The 26676-nt window shown below is 41.1% G+C and overlaps 1 protein-coding gene across 1 annotated transcript; it reads right to left on the reverse strand.

Annotated features, from left to right (window-relative positions):
* Nucleotides 1-1774: 1774 nt before the first annotated feature.
* On the reverse strand, nucleotides 1775-24395 carry jak3 (Janus kinase 3 (a protein tyrosine kinase, leukocyte)). The gene is made up of 24 exons (XM_080883150.1): nucleotides 24261-24395; nucleotides 20831-21028; nucleotides 20630-20747; nucleotides 19789-19906; nucleotides 19208-19353; nucleotides 18825-19122; nucleotides 18572-18709; nucleotides 12222-12379; nucleotides 11930-12041; nucleotides 11582-11762; nucleotides 10644-10768; nucleotides 8493-8624; nucleotides 8325-8412; nucleotides 7937-8061; nucleotides 7539-7677; nucleotides 7171-7322; nucleotides 6602-6752; nucleotides 4843-4970; nucleotides 4485-4674; nucleotides 4053-4177; nucleotides 2989-3161; nucleotides 2569-2686; nucleotides 2369-2482; nucleotides 1775-2176 (listed from the first exon to the last, which is right to left on the reverse strand). The coding sequence occupies exons 2-24, from the start codon at nucleotides 21021-21023 to the stop codon at nucleotides 2057-2059; spliced, it is 3342 nt and encodes a 1113-aa protein (XP_080739276.1). The 5' UTR covers nucleotides 21024-21028; nucleotides 24261-24395; the 3' UTR covers nucleotides 1775-2056.
* Nucleotides 24396-26676: the final 2281 nt, after the last annotated feature.

Consider the following 26676-nt stretch of genomic DNA (forward strand, 5'->3'; position numbering starts at 1 on the left):
TCTGGTATTTTAAAGAGTAAGCAACCTAACTAATAGGCTTCTAAAACTCCCAGCAAAAAAAAAAAAAAAATAGGGAACCACCCCCACCTCATGATGCTTAATCAAAATAATCAACTTTAATTTGATGCAGTGTGAAAACAAATGCACAGAAATCAATTATTTTTCAAGAGTAATTAAATAGATTCAACATCTTTCTTCAACAGAATTGCAGACTGCACAGATGGTATCTTCCCAAAGGAAAAAGTACTACAGCTTACTAGGGTATATTAGACTTAATAGTTACTATATACAGTAATGGACTTCTATACATTTTACATCAGATTAAAACTTTGGGTGTAAGATTCAGATAATTATTTATTAAAAGCTAGACATTTTAAACGAGAATAAGAACGTATTTCTTTGTGGCCCCCTTTCCCTGTTAATTCCCTACCTGGCCCCCTGGCAAAACTTTGCTAGACCCGCCCCTGCACAGTCACCAGCTGTCAGCTACATAAAAAAGGATCCTGGTGTTATTTGTCTCTCAGAAACAGTTCATAACTTCCCTTTAACTCATTCAAGTCACCTAAAAGGTAAACCTGTTTCTCCATCACCTGTTCAGCTCTGATGATTCAGTAAGGACATCTCCTGGTTTCATCTTCATGTTTCCCTCTCACCAGATATACAAACCGATATCATGACCAGCAGATTTACAGCTGTGGCTCCAGCAAACATCAGCTGATACTTGAAATTAATATTAAATAAACTCTAACAACAGCTGATAAAGCTTAAACTTGCAGCTGTTGTTTAACACGACATCCGCTGGTTTCCTCTTTCTGGCGCTGTCATGGTCTCCGTGCCTGCCCGGTCGGCCCCACAAGGCTACATTTGCTGTTTCTGTTCTCTCCCTCTCTGCCTGGGCGGAGCTCACTGTGGGCTCCCGCCCTTGGCCCACACACACACCTGACAACAATCACCTGTCATCACCGGGAGCACTATTTGAGGCTGGAACACAGATCCTCTCGTCGCTGGATGATTGTACTACTGACATCTCTCCTCCTGCCTCCCCTTTCCCTCATCCAGCTGCTGTCCTCCACCACTTGCTAATGTTACTGAATCTGTGGAAGCTCTGTGATAGCCACCCCCAAACAACTGAGTTATTTTTACACACTGGCCAGCATCTGACCAATCCACCACCTTTCATTATTTATACCGTTAACAGAAAAAAATAAAAAATCATCGGCCCATAAAAACGAAAAATCACCATTGCCCGGTGGGCCGATGGCCAGTCCAGCTATGAGCAGAGGGAGAGAGAGAGGCAGTCGCTCCATATATCCGTTGTTAAGCTTAACGCTGGAATGCTTTATAAACATTCAGAGATGAAGTTACACACTTGCTTTACTTCTCTCTGGGATCACTTCCTCGGAGATGAAATGCTGGATTGGTAGCGAGGCTACAAATACACACGGTCCATCTCTAATACATACATACATATATATATATTTTTTTACCACATAAACTTATTATTATTATTATTATTAGCTTTATATAAGCTTGTCCAGCTTGTCTTTCTCCCGCTCATCTCAAAAAACACATTTTGATTTAGGAAAAGAGCTTTATTTATGCTTTGCTGCATCTTTCGTAAGTGCGATCAACGCATGAACACAGAGAACTAAAGTTACATCCAGGTAACATATATTTTTCATCTACTTTTAAAACGTTGTGAACGTTCTGAGCTACGGAACACTTACAACCCCCCCCCCCCCCCCCAAAAAAAAAAACTAACAAAAAACTAGCAATCTCTAGCAACCATTAAATCTCTGCAAAAAGTTCAGAGTGAAAACTGGAAAAATATACAATATAAAAAATATAAAAATATAATAACCTAGGCTTTGCTGTGATATCAACTTGAAAGAGCCTAAGCAGAGCTTATCAGAACCAGTGTACCCAGAGATCTATCATAAATAAGTCAGCCTGCGCATACTCCCATAATTGGATGTTCACTCCTGAGAACTTGTGAACATGTACTCATTTAAACTTGATTTCCTTTTGAACAAAGAGTAAGTATCTTGTATCCTCGTCAGCCTTTAGAGTTCTCTCTTTCATCCTGGATCATAGTTTCAATTTCGTTTCCAAGGTTGGAGAAAAATGGACGCTCATCAAAGTCATGTGCCCAGCACTGCCTCATCATAAGGTACACCTGGCATTACAATGAAAGTAATATGAGCAAGGATAAACATTGTGTAATAAAAGGATAGAAGGGAAATTACTTTATTGCTGATGTAAGACAGATAAGAAAGTCGTTTCTCCAAAGGTCTGATTTACTCACAATAGCAAAGATCAAAAAGTATTCCGAAAAAACTACAGTTTCGACCGCACAGAGCAAACGTACCTTGGGCGGGCAGTTTAAAGGTGGTGGTAACCTCCAGTTACCCTTCAGTAGATTTGCCAGATGCACTGAAATGGATGTACCCAGCACGTTGTGCCCAATCTCCTGCATATAAAGCTGAAACAAAACAGTAAGCCATGGGAATCCATATTTAAGCTGAAGCATTTTCCAGACACATTTGTAACAATTGTACATTTTCTTACTCTTTTCGGATTGAAACTTATATCACAGTAAGAGAAGATTTCATGAAGAACAACCCCGAAACTCCAGACATCTGATTTTTGGGAGAATCTGGACTCAGTGATGGACTCTGGGGCATACCTGCAGTAAATGCATGACCATTAGAGCACAGAATAATCCCGAGTAATGGGGCAACTGTGATCTTCAAGCAGAGGAAATCTATCTCATAGCTTATGCTTCACTTTTCAACATTACATATTCTTTTCTGAGAAGCATTTCTTTTAAAAATAAGCACTGTCTCATGTTTGGTTTTATTCGTGTCTTTCATTTAGTCATATTAGGAAGTATTAACAGCTAGTAACCACACCATCGACACAAGAAAGTAGCTGATTCATTGAAAAGCAGTTATTAGATTTTTATTGGTGAAACTAGTGGAAATCTACCAGAAGATGGGGCTCTCTCCTGGTTGGGTGACACGGTAGTAGTCCTTATTATGTGGAATGACCTTGGTCAGCCCAAAATCAGCGATTTTTACCAGCGTCTCACTGGCTACAAGGATATTTCGGGCTGCAAGGTCTCGGTGCACATAACGCAGGCTCTGCAGGTACTCCATCCCCTGACAGAATTAGAAACAAACGAAAGACACTTTTATTTTTAGCTCTGTCAATCTCCCTCTGTGTTTTAAGTTTTTTTTTTTAAAGATTTGCAACACGTAGAACTGTGGAAAGTCTATGTATTTGTGTGTGTCTGTGGGGGAAATATAATAAGCTATATGGTATTAGAAGGTAAATATTTTTAGCTATTAATTCTTCTTGTCACCTTCTAATACAACTCTAAAATGTGCGTCATCGTTACACAGCAGATAAGAATAAACTGCCAAAACTGAACCGGTCCACACAGCAGAGAGAAATATTCTGCATTAGACACACACACACACACACACACACACACACACACACACACACACACACACACACACACACACACACACACACACACACACGGCTTGGACAGTTTGTGTCCTTGGGCAAGACACTTCAAACGTTGCCTACTGGTGGTGGTCAGAGGGCCCGGTGGCGCCAGTGTCCGGCAGCCTCGCCTCTGTCAGTGCACCCCAGGGTGGCTGTGGCTACAATGTAGCTTGCCATCACCAGTGTGTGAATGGGTGAATGACTGGATGTGTAAAGCGCTTTGGGGTCCTTAGGGAAAACGTGAGCACTGGTTCAGGAATGGCTTCACATATGTCACGTCAATTTTCAGATCCTGCCCAATCAGATCTGTAATCCTGCTGCGTCACAGGCAGCTTTAAATCCTGCTGGTTTACACTTGCTTGGGAAGACATGTTCATCATCTTTATCAAAAGCAGCAGGTCAAGCACACGTTAAAGCAAAAGACTTTCAAGTCATAGAATATGCAGTCGATACTCATTTATGATTGTGTGGGCAAACAATTAATTCCTGTCCATATAGCAGAGGTCATATTTTTAACATTTTGCAAGCTCACGCACCTTACAAATTTGAGAAGCAAATAGTAACATCCGCCTGGTGTTGATGTTGTGTTTGTTCTTCTCTAAGTAGCCAATAAGGCTGCCATAGGGCAGGTACTCCATCACTAGACTCATGCTGAGGCGACCTGTGAACAGACAAGCCATAACGTTGTTCATCAGATAATGTCCTTTCAAATCTTTGTCACTGAAACACAGAGACGTGTGAGTTTCATGCTTTAAGAGGAAATGAGTAAGTGCAACGAGCTCTTTTGCTTGGTTCACTTACATTTACACCTTTTACAAAAAAGTCATACAAGTCACCTTAAACATGTTTTTGAAGTGGCACAGCAATCCTTAATGAGTTCATTTATAAAACAGGAAAGGGAGAGCTAAGAGTTTTACAGTCTAAGCAGGGGGCAGATCATTTTATTATTGTTTAGTTTTTTTTTTTACCCATGCTGTAGCAGACTCCCTTGTATTTGACGATGTAGTCGCAGTGTAAGACGTGGAGGGTGTTGACCTCCTTTTGGAAGTCCTCCAGGTTTGACTGCTTGTTGGACTGCAGCTTCTTCACAGCCACCAGCTCACCAGTGTTATCACCCAGCGGGTCATAACGGCAAAGCTCCACGCTGCCAAAGTTCCCCTGCAAATGTGTTAAGTCACAGGTAAAAACTGAAGTTAAAGTAGATGCATGAAAGAGACGGATAAAGAATGAGCACAAATAGTAGGTCCTGCTTGTGTAGCATAACATCAGCTTGACACATTTATTTAGTTTAAAGCTTCTGTCCATTATATGTCACCTCACACTTACTTTTCCCAGAGGGGAGATGTAGCGCAAGTATCTCTCCTCAAACAATGTCTGGTCGTGCTGAGGGTGGCTGTAAGATCTGCACACGGGGCTCTGTGTGACAGGTTCGGTAGCATGAAGTATCACATAGTCTGGCAAAAAACAAGGCAACGTTAGCAGTCAGCAGTATTTTCACTTCAGTGAATCTCAGCGTAATATCTAAAACATCATCCATTTGGAAAACAGCTATTGGTAGCAACAGTAGTCTGTTTAACAGCTACCCCTGGACGAATCACACAGACACACAAACACAAGGACAAACAAAGATTTCTCTTTGCTATTCTATAATTTACATTTAAAAGGTTCACTGTACTACTGTATATTAGAGCATTTTTTGAAATGCACATACTTATATTGTGTTATCTCAGAGCTTCCCAAAGTGTGGGGCCCGTCCCCTGGGGGGGGGGGGGGGGGGGGGGGGGGGGGGGTATGAAAAGGAAAAAACAAAACAAAAAACACTTGGACACTGCTAGCATAATGGACAGGTTTTTGACGGGGCGCCCACACAGGGCAGGAGATGAAGCATCGCTGAATATGTTTCCAAACCAACTTCATTCTAAGCCAAAGACTAGAAAATATGGTGAAGCATATCTTCCCTTTGGCTTCACCTGCACAAGTGCCAAGCAGTGTTGCCAACTTAGCAACTTTGTCGCTATATTTAGCGAGTTTTCAGACCCCTTAGCGACTTTTTTTCTAAAGAAAAGTCGCTAAAAAAAGACGTGAAAGCGCGTATCGCTTTTACTCTCAACAAGCAGCGGGTGCTGTAACGCAGTCAGTTCTTCTTTTACTCTTTTACTCTTATGCTGTTTTGTGGATCACAAGGTTTAAAACTACTTATAAACACACACACACAAAGTAACTCCACCAGAGTGCCTATTTCGGGTCACTTTTGCGAAAAGAATTTCAAAGTCTGTTTTAAATGATCTCTGATCCAGGGAAGATGATGATCCGGGGTCATGTTCACGTATAACTTTGTTTTTTATAAAGTTGCATGACAGAGTTAATTGTGTTTTACAGACAGCGATTTCTGGAGATGTCCCTGAGCCCGTGCAGTTATTTCAATGAAAGAATCATGCCTGTTCTTATGCAGTGCCGCGTGATCATTGGCATCCAATATTCATTTTAGGCCTTGTCACTTGCACACAGAGATTTCTCCAGATTCTCTGAAACTTTTGATGGCATCATGTGATGACATATTCAAAGTCTTTGCAATTCTATATTGAGGAACATTATTCTGAAATTGACCCATAATTTGTAGAGGTATTTTTTTGCAGAACTGGTGAACCTCCACCCGTCTTCACTTCAGAGAAATGTTACCTCTTTAGGATGCTGTTCTTTATTAGCGCTGACTTTTGTCACTTGCATTCCAAATTGTTTGAGATTTTTGGCTGCCATCAAACTCTAAATCAGCTCATATCTTTCATGAAGTAATACAATGTCTCACTTTAAACATCAGTTATGTTTTCTATGTTCTATTCTGAATAACATACGGGTTTATAAGATTTGCAAATCATGGATTCTGTTTTATTTACATTTCATAAAACACCATAATTTGTTATCTATGTCTTCTTTTCTAAGGATTATATCTGATACAAAAAGTTAGTCAAAGTATTGTGGTATTAACTGAATTAATTTTATTTATCTAATTAATTTATGTTTTAAAGGACAGTTTTAACATGTATGTGTCAGCTGATTACCAGAACAGTATGGTACGCATCTTTACCTGAAGTGATGAGACTGTTGAGTTGACGGATAATACTGCGACATGAAGGTCTGAAGTCTGCCTGGTAGTCCATACACTGACTGATCAGATCTGCTAGCTCTGTCCACTGAGAGGGAGGCAGCTGCTGGAAACTCTCATAAAACTGCTTCTTCTGCAAATAAAAACAAAAACAAACACAACACATTTAGCACCACATAGCACCATTTAATGTTTGTACAACAATTTTTCTAACGACTGAAAATTCACAGAAAAGGAAGTGCAATTTTCATTTAATCTACACAGTATTCTCAGTAGTCTTTTCACAGTGTTGCATTTTATTTACATCAACTTGAAAAGTTAATATAATATTCTGAACTGCATCAGTTTTTCTGCATGCTGAACTTTATGAACCAAAACCAGAGCTACAACTCACACACAGAGTCCTCTAGTTTAGGCATTTTCTGCAATTGTTGCATAACAGCAATGAGCTTTGAGGGATCATGTAACACTGACCCAGACAGCTAAAAAGTTCAGAGTGTTTAAAGCCTTCCAAAACCACAAACTGCAGATCAGGGAATACGATAATCTACCTGATCTAGGTTCCAGCCTCGTAGCAGGGAGTTTCCATTGTTAAAGATTTCCCACACTGTGGCGCCAAAGCTCCATTTATCACACTCGAGGGTCAGTTTTTCTGGAGCGCCCAACACCTCGGGGGCCACCCAGGGGATCCTGTCCAGAATGACTGGAGAAACGACAACTCTATTAATTAAGTTTCTTCATCTATTTGTTTGTTTGGCTATAAGGAAGCAGCTAAAAGTATCCTTTATTTTGTAAGGCATGTTAATGGGTATAAAATAAAACGAATAAAGCTAAAATTGGTTACCATTGCATAAAGAAATGCTGATACATACATTACAGTAAATAATGAGTCAATTTAAATAAAAAAAAAAGGCTTTACCATCTTTGCCCACCATGGCCATACTGATGCCCGGATCACTCAGCTTAATGAAAGGAGAGCTCCCCTGAGAGGGGTCACCTTCTCTGGCCAGCAGCAGATTTTTGGCACAGATATTTCCATGAACAATGTTCTTCTCTTCCTGTACGAGGGTTACATGTGATTTTAGCAACTACATTTCAAAGTAAGCAGGACAGAAAAATACCTGTTTGCTTGTTTAGTGTTATTAGGAAACACTTCATCCTTTGCATTAATTCTACTGTTCACAGCAGTTATGTATTTTAAAATACCTGGTAAAACATGACATTTTAAATAACATTTATTTGCACATCACGCAATCTACAGTCAGGCCTGCTCTAGGCTGCCTTCTTCTCATTTCCACATCGGTAAATCTTCCTTACCAGGAAGTTGAGGGCTGATGCGAGCTGTTTGGCTACGTCAAGTTTCCAGCTCACTGATACAGATCTCCCCCTTTTCAAGTAAAGGTCAAGGGCCCCGTACTTGACATGCTCCTGCACCATGATGTCTGAAAGGCACAACAAGGTTTGTTTCAACAGCTGTACTTCAAACCAAAACACAGAGCGCTCACTCGCAGAGCAGCGCCTGAGCTAGGGCCACATGATATGAGACAAAGTTAACCAAATAACTGTCAGCTTTGAAATTACAACTACTTGTGTCAGTCGAAACACTGATTGCACAACATTCAGCTTTACTGGGCTTACTAGCAAACAACAAAACACAAAACAACAAAAACAGTCAATGCGATCATGGAACTTAGTTTTAACTCACTCTTTGCTCCGTGAACACTAACACCGTATACAAGGAGCAGGTGTCTGTGTGCAATCTGACTCATCAGGCTGGCAGCTTCAAAGAATGACTGAAATGGTCAAAAAGCATGTGTTAGTCATAAGAAACAAATACATTTAAAAAAAAATACTTAGGTATGTATAAAGTCACCTCCCAGCAGTTCTTGTGAGTCGCATCGAGCTCTTTCAGCAGAACTTCGGTCACACGTTTCTCCCCGTCATGAATGTCGATTTTTTTGCCTTTAAAGATTCGAGTGAAAGAGCCCTGACCGAGGCTTTCGTCCTGATTGGGAAAGTATCCATCATAAACAACATTATAGCTCAGCGATTCTTTTTAGATTACCGTGGCTATAGCGTCACAGTAGCAGCATTAGCAGTATTTGTTAGTGCCACAGCGTTATTCATTTAAAAAGACACAACTGTAGCTGTAATGGAGGTATGAGCAGTTGTAGAAGAAGCAGGGGCAGACATTTACACTTTCAGGTCTCGGCTCAAACCAAGAAAGTGTGAATAGATACGTTGCATATTGTTGAGATAAAGAATAAACATTTTAATCACAATACTCGAGTTGTGTCTCCTTAGAATAATAGATTTGCAACAAATCTCTGCTGAAGAAGACTCGTGTAGGACTGTTCCTGTTGAGAACCCCTTGATGTGACTGTGTCAGCTGACAGAATATTGGGACTGTCCCATATAGTGTAACTATTTTCGTATGAAATTCAGCTAATGATTATACTGTTGTTAAAAAGCACAACTCTGAATCAGTCTTCCAGAAATCACGATAAAGGGTGCCAGCTCTTGTTCTTCATTCAGCTACTTAAGGGTCATTACAGCAGATCATCTGCTTTTATTTCACCCTATCCTCAGCATCCTCTTCTGTCACGCCAACCCTCTTCATGTCCTCCTTCACTACATCCATGAGCCTCCTCTGAGGTCTTCCTCTTTTCCACCTGCCTGGCAGCTCCATTTTCAACATAATTTGTCCAATATAGCAACGATCTCTCCTCTGATGCCCAAACCATCTAAACCTAAGTTGTCCTTCTAAAATACCAGTTTCTAATCTTATCCATCTTGGTCACTCCAAGCAGAAATCTTACACTCAAGCACCTTTAGCTCCACGTCCTGTCTTATGTCCGTGCCACTGTCTGTATTGAAACTCTTCTAGCGTCACTACCTCTGCTCCTCAGAGCTTCGCTGTTACACCTGCCCTGTTCTCATTCACACACATGTATTCTGTCTTACTTCTATTGACTTTCATTCCTCTTCTCTCCATTGCACACCCCAATGTCTCCAGACTCTTTTCCACCTCTCCCCACTCTCACTACAGATCACAATATCATCTGCAAACATCATAATTTATAGAAACTCCTGCCTGATCTCATCTGTTAAGCTGTATATCACCATAGCAAACAATACGGGGGTCTGAGCCGATCCCTTATATAATCTCACCCTCACCATGAACCCATCTATCACCCCAACTGCACACTTCACCAATGTCTCACAGTCCTAATACACCATCCTTACATATTTCTGACTTCCTTGTGCACTATCACAATTACTCTTTTGGCACCCTATCACATGCTTTCTCTCTCTATAGATAGATATCTGAAATTCAGGACAGTTTCACAGGGTACATAGGTGCTGTGCAAATCTTTGCAAATCTTGTTGCAGTTATGAAATATCATAAACACACGGAAGCTGTAATACAGGGTGCTACTGTTCATGTCAGAAAGGAATAAGTTAAGGTAATAAACAATTAAAAATTACAATTCAAAGAAAAATAACCAACAACTATTCCATATCCATCTAGTCTGTTGTTTGTGAAAGGTGCAGGAGGAACCACTGGAGATGTGGTTGACATCATAGCTATAGCATTGTTTGGATTCCCAGAATCCCTCTCTCTACATGGGGCTGAAGAGCTACCCCAATAGAACAATGCAGGAAAATAAATCCAAAATGAAGGATAGCAGCTGGGGGAAGTGGGCTGCTGTTGCCTACCTCTGAGTTAACATTAATTTTTCAATAGAAATTTAATGATACAGATAGTTTATAAATAATTGCCGTTTACTGTTTAAAAAATGAGTTCACCACTATAGGTATGCACCACTTCTCGTCCAAAGCTAGCAAGCAAGAAATGCCTGTTATGTTAGGATAAAGGTATATTTTTCATTAATGCTCCTGCTCTGCTTTCACTAAAAAAGGAGTAGATGGAAAAAGAAGAAAACAAGTAGAAGAAGTTTTGTACTGACAGTCATCAGAAGTACCAACTGGCCTGATTGGCACAACATGCAGATCAACTTACACAGCTCAGGTCCTCATATTTGATCATATGAAACTGGATGTGACTGAATTTGTTCCTTTCGGTTGTTGGAGAGCCTGGAGCTTCTACAGAGCTGCAGTTGCGTATGATGATCAAATTTGTGAGCTCTTTAAAAACAGCAGAAAACATAATATTTCTTATAAAATCTTCAATCTTTCAGACATATATTACCTCAAACAAGAATTGAATGATGATGAGTGCACAGAAAATTGTCGAGCAACTGTAGATTTGACAGTACATGTGTCCTAGTAATGTTTTTTTCTATATCCTTGATGTAGTTCAGAATACTGAATGTGACAGTTACACATTGTAACCATGTGGATGTTCATTTGTTTCTACTGCTGCAATTGATAGCTTGCACAGATTAATTGAAACAATAAAACTTAGATTATGAGACAACTGTAATATGACAATTTCATATTTAAAAAAAAATCAGAACAGTATGTACTCTATTGCAAAAATTGGCATGCAGTTGATGCAAATATGTAATCACACTTTGATTTTCCTGTAACAGACCCGTCAAAAAATATGGACATAACCTGCTGCTCTTAACAGCAAAGTCTTACAGTGCCATTAATCTGCACTGTTTCTAATGGCCAGCAGGTGGCAGCTCCTCTGTGAAAGAAGTTGCACTATAGGATACTCTTGGTAGTTGGCTCTGAACTTATTTTGGCAAGTACTTTTTATGTTTCTTTTTCACTAGTGAAAACAAGCATCCCAGTTGTCACAGTGTTTACTCACTGCGCCTAGCTAACTAGATAAGCTAGCTTATTAATTTAGCCTCTTGTCTAGTCATGGTGCTGAATTTCAGGAAGTAGATGGCCAAAATGAAGTATCAGGGTCACATCTCTCTGTGTGTTTGCCCTTGTATTTTTGGCGATCAAGGCAGATAATGTCATCTGTAGCTTGAAGAAACATACCTTTGGGTCGGGGTGGACAGCAGCAGGTTAACTTGACAGGTACTTCAGCCAGCAGGAGCTTATTGTGTTGATAGTGGCTGGTAAGCTCTCTCAAGCTGGAAAATGATTTCTGGACACCAAAGAGGCTGTAGTGCTCATTTTTATTAATGAGACAGTCTTTATAATCAAGTCCAAGTGGAGTCTGCAAAAATAAGAGGGTGATTTTTGATCAGAAGCAAGAATCCAAACACTTGAGTCAAAATGTAAGCCATGGGAAACACTCTTGCACATCGGATTGAGCAGATGCTTCTTTAACATGAAGTGGGTGACAAAAAACATTTAAACAAAGGTTTTTGTCTATATCTGTACCTGAACACAAACAGTGAGGAAAAAGTTGTCATAGTTCTTCGGACTCTGCCGCAGAAGGAAGGTACCACCTTTGTATCCTGACTTTTTCAATTTGTTGACTGCAAACTCTGATCTGCTCAAACAGCATAAAAACAAATCAGAATATATCTATCTATCTATCTATCTATCTATCTATCTATCTATCTATCTGTGTGTGTGTGTGTGTGTGTGGGGGGGGGGGGGGGGGTGGGTGGGTGGGTGGGTGTGTGTGTAAAAGCTGGCGTCTGATTAAGTAATGATTAAATTGACGCACGTTATTGGGCCATGACAATGGTTTTTGATTCCCTCTAGAATACTTGGCGGAGCAATGTCTTGGCAGAAGAAGTGGCTTGAGTCTGTGGTCAGTCTGAAGTAACCATCAACAAGTGACACAAACGAAAGTGCCTCTTTGAGACTCTGGAACTTGACTTCCTGTAATGAAAGTAGTCACACACAAAAAAAGTTAGTCTCCTGTTAGTCTCCTGTTGCATTACTGGACCACTTAGGGGACTAAGTTAGGTTTTCAAACTCCCGTTCTGACCGATGCCACGTGTACCGTGGAGTCTTACCATGGACTTCCCACATCACATTATGGATCAAACCTAGCCAACATTTATCCTAAGGACCATCAGTAGTCACGGGAGTTGGGCCTCTGGCTATGAACCATTTGTAGGCAGACATTTATTACTCACTGCACACCCTGCTTGCTGCATTTGGCCCTCTGTGTTCTTGTCCTCTTCTCTAGTTTTAGCTTTAAGTTAAAGGACCATTGTTTGACAGCGTCAGCAAGCATTACAACACTGAATAACCATCAAGTGTTTGCTTAGTCATGGTACAAAAATACTTCCAAACTAAAAGTTGAACCAATGTCTGGGGTGTTACAATGATGCTCAGTCAAGTTACTCCTGAAATGGACACCATTGTTAGACTTTCTAGAAAGACAAACTGCTCTCTACTATCTCTGTATTAATTAATTTCAACTAAGCAAAATTTGAAAGCCTTCTTGAAAAAAGAATGAGGAGGGGAAAAAGCATTTTTCAGTGGTGATGGAAACTTGATGTCTCATACTTTTGGGTCCACCACTTGTCCTAACTCGTTAACTGACTTCCTATGGATATAACAGCTTTCCTCACATCACAGAAAGAATGGGGATAATTGTAAGACTCCAACACATTAACTTCACCCGCCACAAATGACATTATCTGATGAATATTTCTCACTTCTGGTCCAGAGATGGTCTGGGTAGAATTCTATTCAACATACAAACATCACCAACATCGGTCCATCTACGATTAAAGGTTTGGTGTTATGCCATGACCAGTTTTGGCCAGATGGTACAAATTTGCAACTTTTCCACCCCAGCAAGCCAAATGTCATCCACGTAGCCAGAACAGGGAGCTTTGGAGAAGCAATACAAAAGTAGAAGGGATACAGTTGCCCGAGGACACTAATTTGATGCGAATAGCTTTTAAATTGTTCATATTTACATCCAAACAGTAAAATAAATATATATATATATATATATATATATATATATATATATATATATATATATATATATATATATATATATATATATATATATATATATATATATATATATATATATATACACGCTAGCAGCTGGATAGCGTAGTGGTTAAACTACACGCCTTTGGAACAGAGGATCGCAAGTTCGATTCCTGCCTGGGGCGTCTGTATCCAGTAAGGGTCCTAAGGCTAGACCCCCTATGCTAAGCAAGCCTACCGCAGACATGAGCGAGACAGATAAATATGAAGGCATGCCGGCTCGGACGTCGCCCGGATCAACAAGGTCCGCGTCAGGTGTTGAGGAACCAGGGCACCCTGACGAAAAGTGGGCTACTGGAACAAGAAGGCATCGGTGGGCAAGGGACGAAAACAGGGCGTTGTTGGAATGCTACTACGCAAGTAACCCCGGCGGAAGGGGCTACATGAATAGGATGAGGGACCTATGGATTCTTCGTTACCCAACATCCACAATGACGGCGAAACAACTAGTAGCTCAGTGTTCCAACATTCGAAAGAAGGGACTGCTCTCACAGCTAGAGATTGACGAGGTACAACACAAATGCTACGGCAAGGAGGAGTCAGGACGCCAGGTCAGGGGGGAGATATCATCACCCCCACCCGAGATTGGGTACATAGCCCCAAGTGCGATAGGAGAAGGATCGTTGAGTGCGAGAGGAGCTGACCTGAAAAATAGGATCATGGCCAAGCTTGAAACCTGGATCCCCCGTAGCCGGTTACCAAGATTACGTGAAGTACCCTCAGAAGGTCTGCTAGATGATGTTAATGCAGCACTACGGGCAATACCTACAACCACGATTACCGACACTAACAAGCTGATCTACAATACGGCATCAGTGAGATGCTTGGCTACAAGTTGAACAGCCACAAGGGGCAGTACCCACCATGGAGAAGGAGGCTAGAGGGCAAGATCAAAGTAGCACGGAGGGAGGTTAGCCAACTAACGGAGTTGCAGAAAGGTGCGACAAATAAGGTGCCTAAGAAATACAGCAAGCTGTCCATACCTGAGGCCTTGGAAACTGCCAAGCAAAGACTCACAGCCTTGGCCAGCCGCTTGAGGAGGTACACCAGAGAGATAGAAGGCAGGAGAATAAACCAGCTGTTCTCCACAGAACCAGCAAAGGTGTACTCTCAGTGGCAAGGGAACAATAAGAGAACAGCACCACCAAGGCTGGAGACGGAGCAATACTGGAAGAGCATATGGGAGAAGGATGCAACCCATAACGGCAATGCTCAGTGGCTAGTGGATCTGAGGGCAGACCACAGCGACCTCCCTGAACAGGGTCCAGTAACCATCACAGTGGCAGATATCCAAGAAAGGGTCTCCAGTATGAAGAGTTGGACAGCACCAGGGCCCGACATGGTTCACGCCTACTGGCTGAAGAAGCTGACTGCACTCCACGAGCGTCTGGCAGCACAAATGAACCAGCTGCTAGTTAACGAGAGACACCCGGAATGGCTAACTGAAGGCCGGACGGTCCTGATCCCCAAGGACCCCAAGAAGGGACCGGTCCCCTCCAACTACCGACCAATAACCTGCCTCAGTACTACATGGAAGCTCCTGTCAGGCATCATATCGGCTAAGATGAACAGGCACATGGGTCAATACATGAGCGGGACACAGAAAGGAATTGGCAAGAATACCAGAGGTGCAAAACACCAGCTACTGGTAGACAGAACAATCAGCCGAGACTGCAAGACCAGACTGACCAACCTGTGCACTGCCTGGATTGATTACAAGAAGGCCTATGACTCAATGCCCCACAGCTGGATACTGGAATGCCTAGAATTGTACAAGATCAATGGGACCCTAAGAGCCTTCATCAGGAACTCAATGGGGATGTGGCGTACAACACTAGAGGCCAACTCCAAGCCCATAGCACAAGTTACCATCAAGTGCGGGATCTACCAAGGAGATGCTCTGTCCCCACTGCTGTTCTGCATAGGCCTGAACCCCCTCAGTGAGATCATTAACAAGACTGGCTACGGATACCGACTACGGAACGGAGCAGTTGTCAGCCACCTCCTGTACATGGATGACATCAAGCTGTATGCCAAGAGTGAACGAGACATCGATTCACTGATCCACACTACCAGGCTATACAGCAATGACATTGGAATGTCGTTCGGACTGGAGAAGTGTAGTCGGATGGTAACAAAGAGAGGGAAGGTAGTCAGAACTGAGGGGATTGAACTACCAGAAGGCAACATTGCAGACATAGAGGACAGTTACAAGTACCTGGGGATCCCGCAGGCAAATGGGAACCATGAAGAGGCCGCTAGAAAGGCTGCAACCACCAAGTACCTGCAGAGGGTCAGGCAAGTCCTGAGGAGTCAGCTGAATGGTAAGAACAAGATCCGGGCCATCAACACGTACGCCCTGCCCGTGATCAGGTACCCTGCTGGGGTAATAGGCTGGCCAAAGGAGGAGATAGAAGCCACTGACATAAAGACAAGAAAGCTCCTTACCATGCATGGAGGGTTTCACCCCAAGTCCAGCACCCTGAGGCTGTACGCTAAGCGGAAGGAAGGGGGCCGGGGACTGGTGAGTGTCAGCACCACAGTCCAGGATGAGACAAGGAACATCCAAGAATACATTGGGAAGATGGCCCCAACTGACCGAGTGCTCAGTGAATACCTCAGGCAGCAGAAACCCAAGAAAGAGGAGGGAGACGAGGAACCATCATGGAAGGACAGGCCCCTGCACGGTATGTACCACCGGCAGATAGAGGAGGTGGCTGATATCCAGAAATCCTACCAGTGGCTGGACAAAGCTGGACTGAAAGACAGCACAGAGGCACTAATCATGGCAGCACAAGAACAAGCTCTGAGTACAAGATCCATAGAGGCTGGGGTCTATCACACCAGGCAAGACCCCAGGTGCAGGCTGTGTAAAGATGCCCCAGAGACAATCCAGCACATAACAGCAGGGTGCAAGATGCTAGCAGGCAAGGCATACATGGAACGCCATAACCAAGTGGCCGGCATAGTGTACAGGAACATCTGTGCCGAGTATAACCTAGAAGTCCCGAGGTCAAAATGGGAGATGCCCCCAAGGGTGGTGGAGAATGACCGAGCTAAGATCCTGTGGGACTTCCAGATACAGACGGACAAAATGGTGGTGGCTAACCAACCAGACATAGTGGTGGTAGACAAACAGAAGAAGACGGCCGTAGTGATCGATGTAGCGGTTCCGAATGACAGCAATATCAGGAAGAAGGAACACGAGAAGCTGGAGAAATACCAAGGGCTCAGAGAAGAGCTCGAGAGGATGTGGAGGGTGAAGGTAACGGTGGTCCCCGTGGTAATCGGAGCACTAGGTGCGGTGACTCCCAAGCTAGGCGAGTGGCTCCAGCAGATCCCGGGAATAACATCGGAGATCTCTGTCCAGAAGAGCGCAGTCCTGGGAACAGCTAAGATACTGCGCAGGACCCTCAAGCTCCCAGGCCTCTGGTAGAGGACCCGAGCTTGAAGGATAAACCGCCCGCAGGGGCGCGCTGGGTGTTTTTATATATATATATATATATATATATATATATATATATATATTAAAGACAGTGAAGGTAGTCAGAACTGAGGGGATTGAACTACCAGAAGGCAACATTGCAGACATAGAGGACAGTTACAAGTACCTGGGGATCCCGCAGGCAAATGGGAACCATGAAGAGGCCGCTAGAAAGGCTGCAACCACCAAGTACCTGCAGAGGGTCAGGCAAGTCCTGAGGAGTCAGCTGAATGGTAAGAACAAGATCCGGGCCATCAACACGTACGCCCTGCCCGTGATCAGGTACCCTGCTGGGGTAATAGGCTGGCCAAAGGAGGAGATAGAAGCCACTGACATAAAGACAAGAAAGATCCTTACCATGCATGGAGGGTTTCACCCCAAGTCCAGCACCCTGAGGCTGTACGCTAAGCGGAAGGAAGGGGGCCGGGGACTGGTGAGTGTCAGCACCACAGTCCAGGATGAGACAAGGAACATCCAAGAATACATTGGGAAGATGGCCCCAACTGACCGAGTGCTCAGTGAATACCTCAGGCAGCAGAAACCCAAGAAAGAGGAGGGAGACGAGGAACCATCATGGAAGGACAGGCCCCTGCACGGTATGTACCACCGGCAGATAGAGGAGGTGGCTGATATCCAGAAATCCTACCAGTGGCTGGACAAAGCTGGACTGAAAGACAGCACAGAGGCACTAATCATGGCAGCACAAGAACAAGCTCTGAGTACAGGATCCATAGAGGCTGGGGTCTATCACACCAGGCAAGACCCCAGGTGCAGGCTGTGTAAAGATGCCCCAGAGACAATCCAGCACATAACAGCAGGGTGCAAGATGCTAGCAGGCAAGGCATACATGGAACGCCATAACCAAGTGGCCGGCATAGTGTACAGGAACATCTGTGCCGAGTATAACCTGGAAGTCCCGAGGTCAAAATGGGAGATGCCCCCAAGGGTGGTGGAGAATGACCGAGCTAAGATCCTGTGGGACTTCCAGATACAGATGGACAAAATGGTGGTGGCTAACCAACCGGACATAGTGGTGGTAGACAAACAGAAGAAGACGGCCGTAGTGATTGATGTAGCGGTTCCGAATGACAGCAATATTAGGAAGAAGGAACACGAGAAGCTGGAGAAATACCAAGGGCTCAGAGAAGAGCTCGAGAGGATGTGGAGGGTGAAGGTAATGGTGGTCCCCGTGGTAATCGGAGCACTAGGTGCGGTGACTCCCAAGCTAGGCGAGTGGCTCCGGCAGATCCCGGGAATAACATCGGAGATCTCTGTCCAGAAGAGCGCAGTCCTGGGAACAGCTAAGATACTGCGCAGGACCCTCAAGCTCCCAGGCCTCTGGTAGAGGACCCGAGCTTGAAGGATAAACTGCCCGCAGGGGCGTGCTGGGTGTTTTTATTTATATATATATATATATATATATATATATATATATATATATATATATATATATATATATATATATATATATATATATATATATATATATATATATATATATATATATATATATATATACACACATATATATATTGCAATGGTTTAAGTGTAAAATATGTTGTTTTTTTTACCAAGCAGCTGTCATCCTTTCGTGTTATTGTCACCATCCTGCTGTCTTGGGGAACCTGCTCATGGCATACCCGCTGTATACTGATGTCAATGATTTCTTGAAAATCACAGAAGGTCTGCCACTCAACTCTTGACAAAACCTATCAACCAAATAGCATTTTGATCTGTTTAGTAGCGTAGTAGAGATATTAAAGCAGGAAAATGATAGCAGTTAACCAACTACAAACTAAACTCGATCTTCTTCAGTCATCTTACCTGGCTGTTATTGATACTTCCAGCGGTTTGGATTCCTGTTTCCCCTGTGACCCGCACAAGAGAGAAGTCTGACTTTGGATGGGAGGAAGAATGATTCACTTGGAAGGTTTCCGTTCCAACAGAAGGCTCAATGCCAGACAGCTCAATCAGGTACTTGAGTTTCAGGCTGCACTCATCTACGGAGCAGTTGCCAAGCTTCTTTAAGAAACGCTTGAGGGTATTTCTAATTCGGTAGCGGTCCAGCCGGTTTCGTTTCTGGATGTCATGGCGATGTGACATGGGAAGGCAGGATTTGTAGCTAAAGAGGAATAATATTTGGTGTAATGATTGCAAACTAGAATGGATTGTTGTATAAGCAATGATACAGTCTCAACTGTAAATACCTGACAGTCTTGCAGAGCTCTCTAACACTCTGGTTGCGCTCCTTGGCCATTCTCCACAAGTCGAGCACTGCAAGGCCAAGGCATTCCTCCTGAAGAGTCAATGGTGGGGCTATGCCTGCCTTACTTTCAATGAAGTCATTTCGAAGCTAAACACCAAAAGAAATCAATTGGACTTATTATCGTCACATCTACTAGTATAACAAGCATGCAGTTTTTTTGTGGCCACAACTTGTGTTACATTGTGCAGTAGTACATTAATCTATCAGTTTTACAAAAACCAAAACTAATAGACACCTCAAAGCAACAAAGACAGTACATGGTTGGATAAACTTTTGCTAATGAATTAAATTGAAGAATCTCACCATTTTCAATAATAGAAATTGTAAATATTTCATCTTACTAGAAATCGGTACTTAAAATAGAAAAACATTTATCTAATCACTTTCTATCAGTCTCGATTCTTAAAATTAAAATAAAATAAAGAATTTCATAAAGTATAACATAATTTAAATTAATTATGTTAATTAATAAAAATCTTTACTTAATATATTTGAAAATAATATCATTATTTAGTACTTTACCTGGGCAAAAAGATAGTCAATGACACTGTAGTCGAGTACTGGACTGATTCTGTCTCTAGTCAAACTGTAGCGGTATGAAGATCTTGGTTCTTGCCCAAACCAATTTCCAAAGAAGTACCTTCAAACACAAAAGAACTCCATTGCATATCAAATCATATAAAACTAACCTTTACATCAGGATCCATTAAAAACCTTTCAACTAGTACTCCAAACTCTAATTATTTATAGCAACATTCTAAGTATAAGGAGTTGATGCACTAAACATTCATCAAATGAAAGAATATTCAATAGCCACTTTATCTGTCTGTCACTTTATCTTCTGTTGTCAAACTTTGGTGAGCTCTTGTGAGCTGTGGCATCAGTTTCCTGTTCTTAGCTAACAGGAGTGGCACCCGGTTCAGAGATTTTCTTCTGTGTCTTGGTTGTAATGCAGTTGCTTGAGTTATCGTTGTCTTCCTATCAGCTCAAAGCACTTTGGCCATTCTTCTCCGACCTCTGACATCAAGAAGTCCTTTTCACCCAGAGAACTTTGACTCATTGGTTATTTATTTCTTTTTCAGACCATTCTTTGCAAACACTAGCAATGACTGTGTGGGGTAGATCCCAGTAGAGCAGTTTCATAAATACTCAGATCAGTCCGTCTGGTACAAACAGCTATATTGTGTTCAAAGTCACGTAAATCACATTTCTTCCCCATTCTGACGTTTGAGTTGAACTTCAGCAAGTTGTTTTAACCGTGTCCACATGCCAAACTGCGCATTAACAAGCATTTGAAAAGTTGAATTTGAATCTTAAATATATATATATATTTTCTCATCAAATAAGGCATTTTGACACCCACCTGACTCTGAAATGGACTTTTAAGTTTTCATCAGTGTCAAACATGTGAGAAGGAGGATACCAAAATGAGAGGTCTTCAGATGCCAAACCAAATAGACTTAGGTATACCGGCAAGATTCCTGGAGGAAAAAAACCCCACAATAATGAATATGGCTGACAAAAATTAGTGACTTACATAATACATAATGCATTACAGTCTTACCACATTTCTTCCCTGCTTGGATGCAGACATTTTCAGCAGATATTTGTCCAGATGTGATCTGTAATGTTGTTGCTTCCTTTTTGACAGGGAAGAAGTTGACTTGTAAATTAGGAACAGTGCTTGAACTGGACCTCTGGCTGCCTCCGCGGTCTCTGATCACCAGAGGAGTTGACTCTTCCTCGCTGAGATCCATGGTTACTTCAGAAAATAAAGCCAACAGATAAACATCAGAAAATGTATGTAGAGGTCAGTAGTCAGGTGACCTTTTTTATATTAACTTACACTGAAAATCAGAAATCCTTGGAATAACTTGAACATTTTATGTTCTGACATGGAAGGTTCAATTTTGACTTGATTGGCTGAAGCGTTGACATAAAAGTAAAAAAAATGGAGAGTTAAATAACTAATGCTGAATAACTGAGTTGTTTTCCAACTGTTTTTTGTTGTACACGTACAGTGACAATAAAAGGTTATTCTGTTCTTGTGACGTCCACAAAGCTTGACTTCATCCATTTTAGATTAGTAATGTTCCTGAGTCATTGAGTCAGGAACTGTTTCACAGGTCCAGCTTCTTATTTAGTCTGTTCTTGGTTTCCTGTCTGTTCTTGTCTCATCTATGTTTTGTCCTTTGTCTCATATGTGCATCAGCCTTACCTTTCAGCATCTTATATGCTTTACTGTTTCCCTGTTAGGTTCATTTATTGGCCTGTCACCTGGTATTTCCTCTGGTCTTTTGTCCTCCTGTCCTCTAACTCTAGTTTTACTCTCTCTGTCTCATCTTCCCTGATTTGTTCGCTGTTTGTCTCCCTATGTCCCCTGTCACATCCTCCTGTTCTCCTCTGTTAAGTTAACCAAGGTTTCTCGTTCAGTTGTGTCTCCCTATATTTCGTTCCCCTTTCTGTTCCTAGTCAGACATTTGTTTTCCTCTTTGGTCAGTGTCAAGGTTGCATGTCTCAGTCTCCGTCTCATTGTTAGTTTGGTGTGTTATTTTTATAGCCCCTTGTCAAATACGTGCTACGTTCAGTTTAACTTTTCTTGTCCCCTCCCCTGTAATCAGTGTTTCCTTTTCCCTTGTTACTCGGTGTGTATATATTATCTCAATCTCCCTTTATTGCATCGTCCCTCATACCTACATGCTGTGTGGTTCAGGTTCAGAGGGATTTTTTTCTGTTTCTGAAGTCCTGCATTGTGGGTTCCAAATCTGGCTGCTCGCACAGCACGTACATGACAAGGGAGTGATTCAGCTCTATAAAACCCCATTGACTCAGGAAAAAAAACCTAGATTATTGTTATAAGGTGTTATTGTATCACAGTAGTGTTTACAGTATAGGCTTATGACTCATCGTGTCATAAGAATCAGTGTCATGGCTCAAATCAGGTTTTAAGGTACCTTGGTGCATTACGACATGGTGTCAGACGCCTGGAAAAGCCCCAAATGCTTAATAATTAAAATCTTGGACAAAAACCAAAGAAATGTTTCATATCCTATTTCCCAAATGTATGTATATAAATGCTGACTGGGATGTGTTGGAAAGACTGTTTACAAAGATAACTACCACTGGATTTTCTTGCTAACTGTATAGGAATTTGTGACCTTAAACAACATAAATTAGGAGAAAAGTCACAGGAGGGTGTAGTCCTAAGTAGTTTTCTTGATTAGTCAGGTCCTTCATAGATTCATTAGTGCTGAGGAATAATGGGTGTGTTAGTGGGAGACTGTGAGGTAACAAAAAGCCATGCATCAGGCAGTACCCATGTATACATTAACGTCAAAGGTCTTCTTTTGACAAAACAGACCTGTACCTACCTGGTCTGTGTCAACAAAAGACATAGCATACTTTTATATTTGTTATACTTATGTTACCTGTGAATCTAACTGTCTTTTTCTCTTTTGAATTCCAATTAAGCTCCAATTATTATCTAATAGTATCTTAATTGTCCTTCTAATTCTAATACATTGCTTGTTTTGTTTCTATTGGTGATTAATGGTATTATAGTAGTGATTTTAACACTGGTTCTTATGTCAACCAGTGTGCACACTTGGGGCAGAGTGATTTATGATGGCACCTTACTTTATTGTGGAATCATGTGCATCACTATTGAGGTGCTGCACCCTTTGGCTGTCTTTTCTTTTCTTAATATTATCTTTACCAAGATCAGTGGATGCTTTTTTTAAATTAACTTTTTAGCTTGTAACACTAATAGTGCTTTTACAAGACAATTTCAGTGAAGTGTTTATGCAGTTTACTGTAGCAGTGAACTCTCTGGTGGTCTACGTAAACAATGCTTGATAAAATTACAGTGTACTATTCTGTTAGGATCAAGAACCTGTTATTGTGGTGTTTCTTAAAAATAACAAAAAATGTTTAATGTTTTGTAAAATACTGGGAATAAACTTAAATATTGCTCTGGGCTGCAAGAAATGTCTGTATGGGAAATAATTGCAAGGATGAAAAAGAGAATAATAAAATAAAAAGAGAAAATAACATAATCTTGGAGCTGAAAAAATATTGTCCACATGCAAATATATTGCATGATTATATATACACAGATAAATTAGACCAGCATCCAATGTAAGGTTTATGTCATAGATTTACATTATTGGTAATAGCCAACATTATTTTTTATGTTTTTCCACCAAGCTCTTTAATATAATTAATATTTTTGATCATATTTAAATTTTTGCTTAATACTTTTGTTAAAAGAGATCAAATACTGATCTGTGACAGAGAGCTCACAGGAAACATTTACCAAATATTAACAGGATAACTATTCCTTTCAGTAGCACTCAAATTAATTAAAGGTAAGTCCTTAAATGTCAATTTGTGTTTGTAAACCTTAATGCAGGCTCCTGCTTGTATAGGATGAAGTCGTATGCTATACAGTAATATGCATAACCCTGCATTCTAGATAAACATCATATACCGAATATGATGTAAACCTGGACAGACCCCATATTCAGTATTCACATCCATATAAAAGCATTCAGAAAGCTTTTGAAAAGTCAATTGTAGTTTTGCGGGGATTCCCGTCCTCAAGTGAAACTGGTTACCACGCTTTGCCGTAGCCCAAATTAACACTATGTGAGAACATGTGACTTACGTTTCAATGTAATAAGTACATTTATTTGACTTTGTCTTTCAATGTCTTTCAAATACCGTATATTAGGATCAATTTTAAGAATGTTTTTTTATTATTATTTTTTTAAAGATCACCATAACAACTTAAGAAGGAGTCACTGTTATAGAAAAATATCCCACAATATGGACATGCTGTAAAAGCTTCTTTGAATAGCCATTTATAAAGAGCTAAAGACAGATTAATCCATAGATCAAACACATTCTTCATAATGTGACATAATACTTGTCGATATACAGTGGAAGTGGATGTTTCTGAGTAGGAAGTATGTAAAAATATCTTTTATACTTACAGGAATATGTGCAATCACTCGTCGGGTCGTGTATTGTCACATGCGACCATCAGAAGTCCTCATTTTGTTACTTTGTAGCCACAAACACAGAGTTACTTTTCTGACTTTTGCGCTGCGTGTCTGTCTGTGTGAGACAGGAAGTTTAAAAGGATTTCCTGATTTTCAGAAAACTCATCAACTGTTTGTCACCAGGCTGTTGTCACCCCACACATACAAACCCATACAACTTTCAAAAGTGAAATACTGATGTCAGAACTTGTGCAACTTCTCGTTAGAATTCACTTTTCAAGGAACATTTCAAGGACCTATGATGCACATTACACGAGAATTAGCATATTTCTCATTCCAGCTGTCTAAATTAATAATCATTGGTTCCAATAGTGTTCAAAAAACGCCTTGTAATGCACCATCACCGTTGGATGAACTTAATACATTTTGGTTACCCCTGAGTGGTGTGGCTGTTTCTCTTGGTTACCAGCAAATGAAACATACAGAATGCAATAAAATATACTGAACACATTTATGCTTCCTAGAGGATGTTGACCAAATTTATTTTCCTTCAGTCATAAGCCTATATTATTGTATTATAATGGACCCATGTTCCTCTTTCAAACCACAACCAGCAGGAAAAGTTTAGCAGAATTGCAAATATTTGATTACTTCTTCCAAAATCCACAGGCCTCTTTGTGTAAGTATAACCATTGTAAATGGCCTGTATTTATATAGTGCTTTACTAGTTCCTAAGGTCCCCAAAGCGCTTTACATATCCAGTCATCCACCCATTCACACACACATTCACACACTGGTGATGACAAGCTACATTGTAGCCACAGCCACCCTGGGGCGCACTGACAGAGGCATTGTCTCATCGACGGACTTTAAAACTGCTCATCCCGAGTAGTGGAAATTTCAAGATTTTGTGTATGTAAATGTGATCCATCATTAGCCTTTTATATTCTTGTCTCGGACCAAGGAGATAAGAACTATGTCTCTGATCCCTGTTATACTTTTGAACAACAGAAATCATGTTAAATGTTGTAATGGTTGAGCACAGAAGACTCAGACTTTTTAATAATCAAAAGAAATTTCCTGTACAGGGGTTGTGGGCCCTCCAGATCGACAACAGAAGAAAATCGACTGATCTAACATTACAGGAAAAGAGAAACAGCTGAAAACTGTGGTTTCCTTGTTCAGCTCTTGGGTTTCTGAGCAGTTTCCTGTTAAAGCTCTGAGAAAACCATCTGCTCACAACAGCAAACATTTTAGCACTTTAGGCAATACTTGTAATTTCTTGTTCTGTGAAACTTTTTATTCTGACACATTTAGTATTCTTTTTTTTCTATAGCTGTCAATTTTCAGGTTACAGTTAACATTTAAATTAAATAAAACACCTTTGTTAAGACTGATAAATCCAACATAAAACCCTTTCAAACCTCAGCTCCAGTAAACTGAAGCCATTGAGCCATTGCTTGGTTTGTCATCATTTCTGGAAAAAAGGTGATTCATGGGTGTTAAGCTCTGATGCATGCAGCATTCATACTGACCAGGTGGTGTTTACTGTTAGTGTAGAGGTAAGTTCTTCTAGTGTGTGCTATCAAGAGTAGTTAGGCAGGTAAGTTACGTCAAGTAAGAGTTTAATCTTCTTAACAGGAATCCACAGAGAAGTAGGATAAAGAGAGGACTGATTGCATAACTAGGTACAATAATGTAGGCTGATGTAACAGCCTGGTCCCTAAATTCCCAGCAGGATTTGAGGAAATGAAGACTCTTGTCACACACTGCCAGGAAGCAAGAGAGGAATGGCTGGAACAGCCAAGTCATGACAAAATAACAATCCAAAGCACTTTATTAACGGACTGACAGACTAGCATTAATATCCACAACAATGCCAGCATGGCTGAAAGAATGAGTCTATAAAGTCCAGTATTACCTTCATTGGCTTTTACTCCCTACATTTTTATACAAATATTTTTACTTTCTCCTGCTTGAATGTTCAAAACAGTATCCTTTATAGCTTTTATACTATAAGGCTAAAGTGTCACCAGAGCAAGTGCAGGTATCAGCACCAAGCTAGCCCTACAGAAGGGAGCAACATTTTTTAAGTAGCAGTTGGTTTCAAATGCCACATTCTGTAACCTCACTGAACATTAACAAACACAATAAAAACATTAAGAAAGTTGATACTGATGATGGTTTAAAGTGGAGCGTTTTCAGTCCGGTGTGCTCAGCTCTTTTATAAAACTCCCCGTTCCTGCATCTCTGTCTCTCTGAGGGGAGTTTGCTTGTTACAGCATGATCTCTAAGTTTCTTTTTCATTCTACAATACACTGTGTCCTGATTCTTTAATATTGAGGATAAGAACAAACCAACACTGTCCCAGATTAGTTCAGTCAAACAATGATTTTATTAAACACAA

This window comes from Rhamphochromis sp. 'chilingali' (genome assembly GCF_963969265.1).
Source record: "Rhamphochromis sp. 'chilingali' genome assembly, chromosome: 5".
NCBI lineage: Eukaryota > Metazoa > Chordata > Actinopteri > Cichliformes > Cichlidae > Rhamphochromis > Rhamphochromis sp. 'chilingali'.